Raw genomic sequence first — 10,000 nt, forward strand, 5'->3', positions numbered from 1 at the left:
GCGGATCAGATGGGGTCGTGATAATGGAAACAGGCCTGACCGCGGGCCCCGGCTAGCCGAGAGTGTTGATATTAGAATATAATGGCTCAGATGTTTGCAGCAGTGTTGGTGCAACTGAAGACATTTAAATGAGCTGTCTGTCAAGGGATTGTATATGTTAGCATATGGATTTGTTTATCAGTACCTCTGTTTGTACATTCTATAGTCTGTTCAGTCTGTTCAAGACTGTTCAATAGTCTTGAACATGATCTATTCTTTCAGTCATCATTCCTCTCATCCATCCAACCATAATTTGAATCCATATAACAACTCAAGCTTTATGAAGCGCTTCACAGTGAAGAGCGAACCTCACTAATCACCACCAGTGTGTATAACCCAACTGGATGATGCACGGCAGCCATTATGCGCCAGAACGCTCACCACACAACCAGGTTGAGGTGAAGATTGGTGAATGAACATAATCTACCCCCCATATCTACACAATTGTCATTTCCTTTTGGTGCTTCCATCGTACCCTGCACAATCTTTTCTTTCATTCATCAATTCTTCCATCCATTATCCATCCTTCCACTCATAATCCTCTGTACTCTCTCTGTACTCCATCTCCCCAGTAGCAAGTCTAAATGTTTTTCTGCTCTGCTATCTGGCCTGCTTGTGTCTGGTGGCCGTCGGGGGCGGGCGGTGTATTCCCCACCTGCTGTAGTAGGACTCCACGCCGAGGGCCTCGCGGGCGCTGGAGATGTACTGCTCCAGGGAGGAGCCCCCGGCCGCGCCCGCACCACCTCCTCCTCCTCCTCCTCCTCCCCCGGCCCCCTCCTGGAACTCAGGGTCCCCCTCCGACACCCCCTCGCCCAGATAGACCTCATGGAACTTCAGGATGCCTGGGGACACAGACAGAGGGGGAGAACGAGAGAGAAAGAGGGAGACAGACATAGAAAGAAAGAAAGAAAGAAAGAAAGAAAGAAAGAAAGAAAGAAAGAAAGGAAAAGAAGAACAGAAAAAGAAGGACAGAAGAAAATGAATTAAACTCATCATTACAGGTACATCTCTAACTGATCACAATTACATTGCACACCACACGCCACCACATACATAATCATACCAGGACAATAATTCAAGAAACTGAACTTTGTGCGACTAGCGTAGACCTACTAGCCTGAATACACAAGTAACAAGAGATGAATAAGTAAGTTGGAGTGAATAAAACATAAAGGCGGCATGCTGGAGCCATCTGTCTGACTGGGTCTGGTTAGAGGGCAGGAACTGGGTCGGGGGGTTGACTGTAGGCACTCTTGACAAGTGACGATACTGGGGTGGGGATGGCAGGAGTCGGGGTGCTACACTGCTCTCAGATCAGTTCGGCTCAACTGTCACGGCAGACCTGCACATACAACGATGTGTTATTGCGGCGAAGTGTCGTCATGAGTTGACAGAAGTCAGTGATGGAACCCAGGATAGAGGGTGAGTCCAGAGAGGATGCGGCCCTCCTTTGGGCCAGTGTTGGCTAACATCTGGGGCGTGATGTTCAGTAGAATTCACTGCAGTGAGCATCACTAGCACTGGCCTCAAAGTGTTGAGAAGATACCAAAACAACCCAGAATGCGTTCAGTAAAAAACTGAAAAGAAGTCGGTCTGGTAGCAATTTAAACTGAATCATTACGGCACATAATGATTGAAGTCTCATGCTTAATATCTTTCCCATTTAACATTTCTATAAAGTAACAACCCAGAAGGAAAAGAGAGGGGCTATTGAAAAACTTGTTTGAAAAGACTTGTCCTTCAAACACTTCATTTCAAAAAAGCTTCAAAAGCTTCATGCTGAAACACATTCTGGAATCTGAAGGAAGTTGCCAGCAGCAATTCCACAATTGAGTTTTTTTTTGTCAAATGGCTTCCCTTGAAAAATCAAAGGCAAATGGAAAAGGACTGCATCCAATCTGCTGCTGCCCAACGTGATGTTCTCTGTGAACTAGTACGTTCATACAGGAAGGTCAATCTAAACACTACACGTGTGTGTGTGTGTGTGTGTGTGTGTGTGGGTGGGTGGGTGTGTATGTATGTGTGGTGCATGGTGCATGTGTGCCAGGTTTATCCATGTGCTATTATTAGTAGTATGTGTTATTGCATTCAGTGAGTGTATATGAGTAAGTCCACATGTGTGCATGCACGTGTTTGTGTGTGTGCATTATCATGCATGTGCATGTGGTTTCCAGTGTGTGTGTGTGTGTGTGTTTGCATCTCTGAAGGGGTAGAGTCTGGGTTCCATCACCCCGTGTTCCAGTGCCACATGGTGCAAATCAGCCTGGGGTATGAGGGTGCAAGAAAAGGATTTGTGTGTGTGTGTGTGTGTGAGTGTGTGTGAGTGTGTGTGTGCTGCCAAGTCCACACAGACAGGAGTGCCAGGTGGCTCAGTGTCAGTCTCATCTCATTCTCTCCATCCTGCAGCAGCCATGCCCTCAAGGAGGAGTGCAGCCGTGTGTGTGTGTGTGTGTGTGTGTGTGTGTGTGTGTGTGTGTGCACACTACAGTACACTTCTTCACACTACACTACACTACTTCTGTGTGTGAATGCAGTGTGTGAATGGTTGTGCTCTTGTGTGCTCATCACAGAGGATAGCCAGCACACACACACACACACACACACACACACACGACCACACACACACACACAAACATTACATTACATTACATTACATTTGGCTGACGCTTTTTTTGACAAACATGCGCGCACACACACACACACACACACACACACACTGCTCACCAGCTCCGGGCGCCAGCAGCCAGCTGTACAGGTATCCGGCGGCGAGCGAGAAGTAGAGCACCAGGGCACGCTGCTTGTTGACCGCGTCCAAGATCTGCTCCACCGTGGCCGGGCTGTAGGCGTCCGCGTCCTGCTGACCCGTCTGACGCTCCACCAGCAGGTCGGCGAAGGCTCGCGTGCGCCCGCGCTCCGCCACCGCCAGCGCCTCGTCATGGTGACCTGTTGAGGTCAGGGGTTAAAGGTTAAAGGAGAAACTAGAGCTCTGGACTACAATACACAGCTTGGCTTTGAGTGCGTGCAACACGGGGCTAACACCACAGCTAGCACTGAGCTAAAGGGAAGCTATTTTTAAACTAGCATTTTGCCACAGATTTAGTGGGATTGACAATCAATACAAAATATTTCACCATTTCAAGCAGTAATCAATAGCAATAGCAATGGCAGGGGACAATGAGCGAGACCAGACATAGGTAGTCGATTACCGAGGCTGACGAGCACCCTTTGGAGAGCCTGATAGGAGGACGTCTGCAGGTCGAAGAGGGACAGCTTGTAGTCGGAGCTGTGCTGAGCCTCGTGACGAATCGCCTCAAACAGCACTGATGCCCGGTAGAGCTGGGGTAGAGGCAAGAACACACACACACACACACACACACACACGCACGCACACACACAAATCCATACCTTATTGTCTATACCATTTTAGGGGAGACAACAAAAAAAAATCTCAAATGAACACGGAAAGGTGTGCAGTACTCCACAACATTCTGTAGGTGGCAGTATGGTCCCACACTGTGAGTGGATGAGCGAAACCTCCAGCCAGCCTCTTCTTCTTGATCCAGTCCACTTGGGCCAAAATCTACTCCCCTTCACATGAGGCTCAGAGGCTCAGCTGACCAGCTGCTGGACTCTGCACTGCATCCAAACAGCACAGCTCTCCTCCCGGTGCCCTCCCCAACCACTGCACTCAGCCTCGCAACGCACACAAGACTCCGCAACAGAAATCCACTGCTTTGTATGCTGTCTCTGTCCTTGCATGTAGCTATACGTGCATTAATGTCTCTTCATAATGGTATATTATTGATGTGTGTAGCCAGTCCATTACAAGCCTTATGGTGTCACCAACCTTTACTTATGCAACCAGCCAGAGCTGTTCTGGGGAATAAAACAGAGTATGTTTTTGGAAGCTGGAAGGAAGCTCCCAGGTGACAGTATGCTGTTTGGCTACCCAGCCTGCATGAGAGGGGTGGGGGAGAGGAGCTTTAAGCTCTCACGCTGCTTTCCAACATTTCTCTGTAGTTCTACCATTTTTTCTCAGATCCACAGTGAATTTCAGACGGTGCTTTCCCCCCCCACTAATTACGAACTTGGTACAAACTGCATATGTAAAAAGCGGTATGACAGCAGTAACCACTTTCTCCGCATCCTTAGCTGTGTGTTTGTGTGTGTGTGTGTGTGTGTGTGTCTGTGTGTGTGTGTGTATGTGTGTGTGTGTGTACTAGTGTGAGAAGTGTGGTAGGAAATGAACAGGGTTCGTCTTCACAGAGCAGGGACCGTGGCTCTCTATTCGGCTTGGTCGTGAATAATTTGTGAACCTGTTGAGCAGACACCTCATGCTGCTTTCACTCAAAAGATGAGAAGCAGAGCTGCCCTAGTTTTTCCCTCCCATTTCATCAAGTCGAGCGAGCGCAAGGAAAAATCTAGCGGGTGAATTAAAATGATGCTGCGCTTTTTTAACATTTCTCACAGTAGGCGCTGGATGTTCCGAAGCGATGGCGGCTTCCTCCTCAGTCTGTCAGATGCACAGTCTGGTCCCGCTATTGAACTGTCTGGCCTCGGAGGAGCCATGCGGTCAACCTCAGCACTGGAGACCCAAACAGTTTCTCTGATCAGCATATTGATAGCTTGTGGTCACTTGTAAAGGCTTACTCAAAGCAAGACTCACATATATCTGGGCTGAACTGACCTGAATGTATTTTAATCTTTTTTTTTTTTCGGTTTGGAAAAAAAAAAAACATCTGCTAAGAACCATAAGCATAAACGTAAAAATGAATCCAACTGGCAGTGTCTAATCTATATATGATCTATAGGTATTTGACTGCATGGCTATATTTTGGAAGGCAGGATTGTTGTGAACATTAAAAAACACATACATTTTTTTTGTCTGTAGCCAAAGACGGAAACTAATGCTCTGGTATGTATTAATAGTGCAGGTGACAGTATAAGGGCATTACACAGGCAACACAATTGAGCTGCACTTAGAGACTGATCGCTGGGCTATTCAATCACCATTAATGACACACATGTGTATTACAGGCAAATTACAACAAGCTGTGTCAAACGCGCAAGGGCACTGCAAAACACCAAACGCCATAAAAACAGCTCACAGTTTAACCTGCTTACGGTGAAGTACTGTGAGGTACTACGAGGTCCACCGTGAGCAGAGACAGTTGGCAAAGTGGACTGGTTTACAGTAGAGCGTGGACACCCACGGCCGACGCAAGACCCAATATTCATCATACTGACCCACTTCCCATGTGCGAGCGGGACAGTAATAACTTCTTATTTAAGTACATTAAAAAAAGACCTCAGCGGACCAGCACCAGGGATAAAGAAAGAAGAAAAAAAAAAAAAAAAACGATAAGCGCAACATTTGGATTATCCGTTTAATAACCTGATCCTCCCCAAAGCTGGAATAATGCTTCCAGCTGATAGCTCACATGCATGACGACGGCCTAATCACTTCATGTTCACTTACTTAAGAGAGCTTTTCTTTTATTCATGCGAGCACAGGGCTGTGTGAATTTGCATGAGCGTGCCAGCGCAACGTATGTTTGTGAACGAAGGCACAAATAATTTGCCCAATCATTGCTGAGAACACAATGTACGTGTGGATATCCAGCTTCACACTCTCCTCTGGTCTTGTGCTCCAGGGGTCTGACTTACAGTTACTCGTAGAAAGGTGCTAATAACGCCGAGGCGACAGGCTACTAATGAAAATGTATATCTGCACTGTGCATCAATTTGGATAAAAGCGTGACTGGAGATGCATCCTTGACTTCACATCCACAAGTCTCTTTCTCCCTCTCTCTTCCTCTATCTGTTCATCTCTCTGTCTTTTATTCCACCTTCCCTCTCTCCATGGCTTTCCCTCTGCCCACATCCACTCCTCACTCCCGTGCACTCTATTCATCCATGGCTACTGCCCGCTGGTCATCTCACAGTCTCCCGCTGAGCCCATACCTGTATGTGTATGTATGTATGTATGTAGGTGTGTGTGTGTGTGTGTGTGTGTGTGTGTGTGTGTGTGTGTGCATGTGTGCGTGCGTGCGTGCGTGCGTGTGTGTGTGTGTGTGTGAGTGCGCGTTTCGTCTCAGACCAAGATTCGGGGTGTGTGTGTGTGTGTTACCATACCTGGAGCCACAGGTACCTAGAACATTCCGGCAGGCTCGCCCTGAATTATTGATAAGGTGTACAGCCAGGCGCCTGTCCTGTCGTGTCCCATTATGTGTGGTGCTGTATCGACGCGCGTGACTTCCTGAGCATACTAAACGCATGATGAATGAGGAGTGGAACAATGGCGGAGGATCTAATCAGATCTAAGAGGGAAACGAGCAAACAGGCGTCGGGAGGCGCGCCTGGGCGGGCTGTCAAAGAGACTCCTTTTTTTATTGCAGATTGTTTCAAGTGGGCTCACTACAAAACAACAAACGATAACTCCGAAAGAAATACTTGAAAAAGGCAGCAGTGACCCAATTGAAGTATTCCACGTTAAGATGAAAGCACACAAGCGGAAGATACACAAACATCCAAAGGCATGTGTGTGTGTGTGTGTGTGTGTGTGTGTGTGTGTGTGTGTGTAGGGGGGGGGGGGGTTCTCTTTACCTGGTGCTGGGCCTCTTCCAGGTTGCCGCTGGCCCACAGCGAGAGCCCCAGACGATGCCGGATCTTCGCCTCTTCCTCACGCCTACCCAGCTGCTCAGACAACCTCAGACCTGGAGCAGAGGAGAGAGAGAGAGAGAGAGAGGGAGAGAGAGAGAGGGAGAGGGAGAGGGAGAGAGAGAGAGAGGGAGAGAGGGACAAGGAAGGGAAGGAGAAAGCACAGAAAAAAAGAGCGAGGCAGAGAAAAAAGAGAGTGAGCAGAGAAAGAGAGAGAGAGAGAGGGGGAGAGATTTCAATATGGTGTCTGTGAGTGGGAGAGACTTCACTTATGCTCCAATTTCTGAGATGAAGAGAACGTTTTACGGCACAATGCACCAGCGCTGAACAGGAGCACCTGTAGAGTCTCATCCACCAGCACATTTAACTCTTAATGAGGCCCCCGAAGAACTCAACAACAAACCACAGATTCAATAACACCTAGCGTTTCATTATGAAGCATACAAAAGCACATCATTCATCCAGAGCACATATACAGAGAGAGATTAAACACACACACACACGCACACACACGCACACACACAGACACACACACACACACACACACACACACACACACACACACACACACACACACACACACACACACACAGACACAGACACACACACACACAGACAAACAGGGTAAGACTACAAACCTTTTGTATGTGTGCCTAATCAATATAACAAATTGAGTGACCACTGGACAAACACAAACAGACCATTAATGCTTGAGTAGAGTCAGCGTGACACTGGCCTAACAGAGGGCTGAGTTCACTTAGTTCAGTAAACAGCTCATAATGGTGTTGCACAGGCCGAGGATATCCTACCATTCAACTGCACTTTGGGCTGATTAGTCGCTGTTTTAAATACAGCGACTGGGAATGGAATGAGGTATGGACTTCCTTTCCTTGGCATGACTCTCACACAATTCTCGGTGGTTCTCTCAACATTTTTCAGTTTTTTTTTTTTTGACTCAGTTCTTCTAGTTCTCACTCTCTGCTCTCTCTCTCTCTCACTCCATCTCTCTCTCTCTCTCTCTCTCTCTCTCTCTCTCTCTCTCTCTATGTCTCTTTCTCTCTCTCTCATCTCTCATGGCCTGGGGGCACTGTCACATAGAAAGGGATGACATGAATGTTGATCCCCAGCGTGATGCACCCTTAGGAAATACCAGAAAGCTCACAAGTGTGCTCTCTCTCTCTCTTTCTCTCTCTCTCACTCTCTCTTTCCAAGCACACAACACACACAAGCAGAGAGAGAGAGAGAGAGAGAGAGAGAGAGAAAGAGAGAGAGAGAGAGGCTTCACACACATCGCCTTCAGGAGGGACTTGGGTACACTTTAAAGGCTTTATGACAGCTGGTGTGGATATGCTGTACAGCCCCTCAGGCAGATGCACATGCAGGCATAGAAACACACACCCACACCAACATACACACACACACACAATCACACCAATATACATGCAGCTCTGTGCATCTAATTAAAAATTTCATGACAGTGAATATACTCACAAACACAGACAAACACAAGCACACACACACACAGACACAGACACACACAAACACACACACACACACACACACTTTGGCTGAGGTCTCTGACTGTCGCTGAATTCGCTGAAGCAGAGCACACTCATCCAATTAATATTTTACACAAAATAACGTAAACAACAAGAGAGGCAGTGTGACCAAAACAAGCGAGTCAGGAGGAGGAGGATGTGGGGGGGCGAAAAAGCTCTGCTCTCCAGACTTCTGTCGGGCTACAATGGTCAGATATAATTGGCTGTCAGGCACAGTGGAGTCGGCTTGATGGTGAAGGGACAGAGAAGGGAATACTGGCATGTGTGTTTGTATTAGTTCCAGGTCTCCAGTGCCATTAGACAAGGTTAGGCAGACACGCGTGTGTACTGTATGGAGAAAAATCCATGCCAACTTGAAAAAACGCTGTCTGTCTTTGTGTCTGCATATTTGTGTGTTTCTCTTTCACTTCGGTCTGCCTTTCTCTTCATGGTGCCGTCAGTGTATCAGATTTGTTTAATAAAAATATATTCTTGTGGCTTTTGGGCTTTGTTTGGATAGGAGAGTGAGGAGTGTCAGGAAACAAGTTGGAGAGCGGAATGGGATGGGATTGGGGAATGCTTTCAGGTCGGAATTGAACCTCACCGTGGAAACCTGGACCGGATCATGGCTGGGATGCTGCCACTGGCACAGCTCCCTTTAGATTCTTTTTCACGCTGGGAGACACTGCATGCCCACCGGACATTCTGTTTTAGGGTGTTGTGGTCAGTGTTTTTCATGCTGGGAGACACTGCATGCCCACCGGACATTCTGTTTTAGGGTGTTGTGGTCAGTGTTTTTCATGCTGGGAGACACTGCATGCTCACTGGACATTCTGTTTTAGGGTGTTGTGGTCAGTGTTTTTCATGCTGGGAGACACTGCATGCCCACTGGAGGACATTCTGTTTTAGGTTGTTGTGGTCAGTGTTGCATAGCAAGTTAGGTTGTACGAGAATGTCGCTGCTCATGACACGCCCTGTCAGTTACGAGACAGAGAATGTGCTGCCTGTCACCCAAAGGTGCGTCTGCTTTGAGCTGGCGGTCACTAAGAATTATTCCATTCCATTCAGGTAAGGGATTACATCAAAAAGGGATTAACTGCCACACAGTCTTAGACACGCGCAGTGTTGCGCAGAAAATCGTCTCAAGCCCCTCTGTCCTACTTTCCATGGCATGCTTCAGGGAACTGTGCTCGGGGCTCTGCCTTTTTCAGCACTTGGCAACCATGGCTACATGGAGTAAGCTCCCAACAGAATTCCAAGTCCACTTCACAGTATGCGGCAGATAGGGACTTTTATCTTATATTTCAGTAATAATGCCTCTTGTGGGTAATAAAAGTGCCCCTTGTGGGTAATAGAACGCCTTAGGACTGCCCTGAGTTACATGGGAGTAATTAGTGGGGCACCCACATAACCACATACATAACATATGTGAGAAATTGTTTATAAATTGCTATAAATATTATACAGTTTGTCATGGTCCTCCAATTGGAAAATAGTAAATAAATAATTGCATATATGACATGCCTCGCGGTTGTCGGATTTTTCATGCTAATTCTGTGATGCATTTTTAATGTCTTTGCTCCGCAGCATATGATCCTCCATTTTAATGATCGCTGCATACCTACAGGGAGTCAACGCCGACATATACTGTATGACTTCCATATATTCCTACATTTTTTCCCCGCAGAGGGGTCCTCGTGGGCAAACACACACACACACACACACGCATGCATACACACACAAACACAAGCGCACACACACAC

General features: G+C 47.3%; 1 protein-coding gene across 1 annotated transcript in view; it reads right to left on the minus strand.

The window, feature by feature from the left end:
• Positions 1-10,000, minus strand: part of LOC121690206 (tetratricopeptide repeat protein 28-like) — a 54,311-nt gene that overhangs the window by 16,028 nt on the left and 28,283 nt on the right. The window contains exons 6-9 of the mRNA XM_042070633.1: positions 6,646-6,755; positions 3,246-3,375; positions 2,764-2,982; positions 695-881 (exon numbers count right to left, since the gene is read on the minus strand). Of these exons, the coding sequence (XP_041926567.1) occupies positions 695-881; positions 2,764-2,982; positions 3,246-3,375; positions 6,646-6,755 (646 nt within the window). The remainder of the gene's footprint in view (positions 1-694; positions 882-2,763; positions 2,983-3,245; positions 3,376-6,645; positions 6,756-10,000) is intronic.

This window comes from Alosa sapidissima, chromosome 18 (genome assembly GCF_018492685.1).
Source record: "Alosa sapidissima isolate fAloSap1 chromosome 18, fAloSap1.pri, whole genome shotgun sequence".
Taxonomy (NCBI): Eukaryota; Metazoa; Chordata; class Actinopteri; order Clupeiformes; family Clupeidae; genus Alosa; species Alosa sapidissima.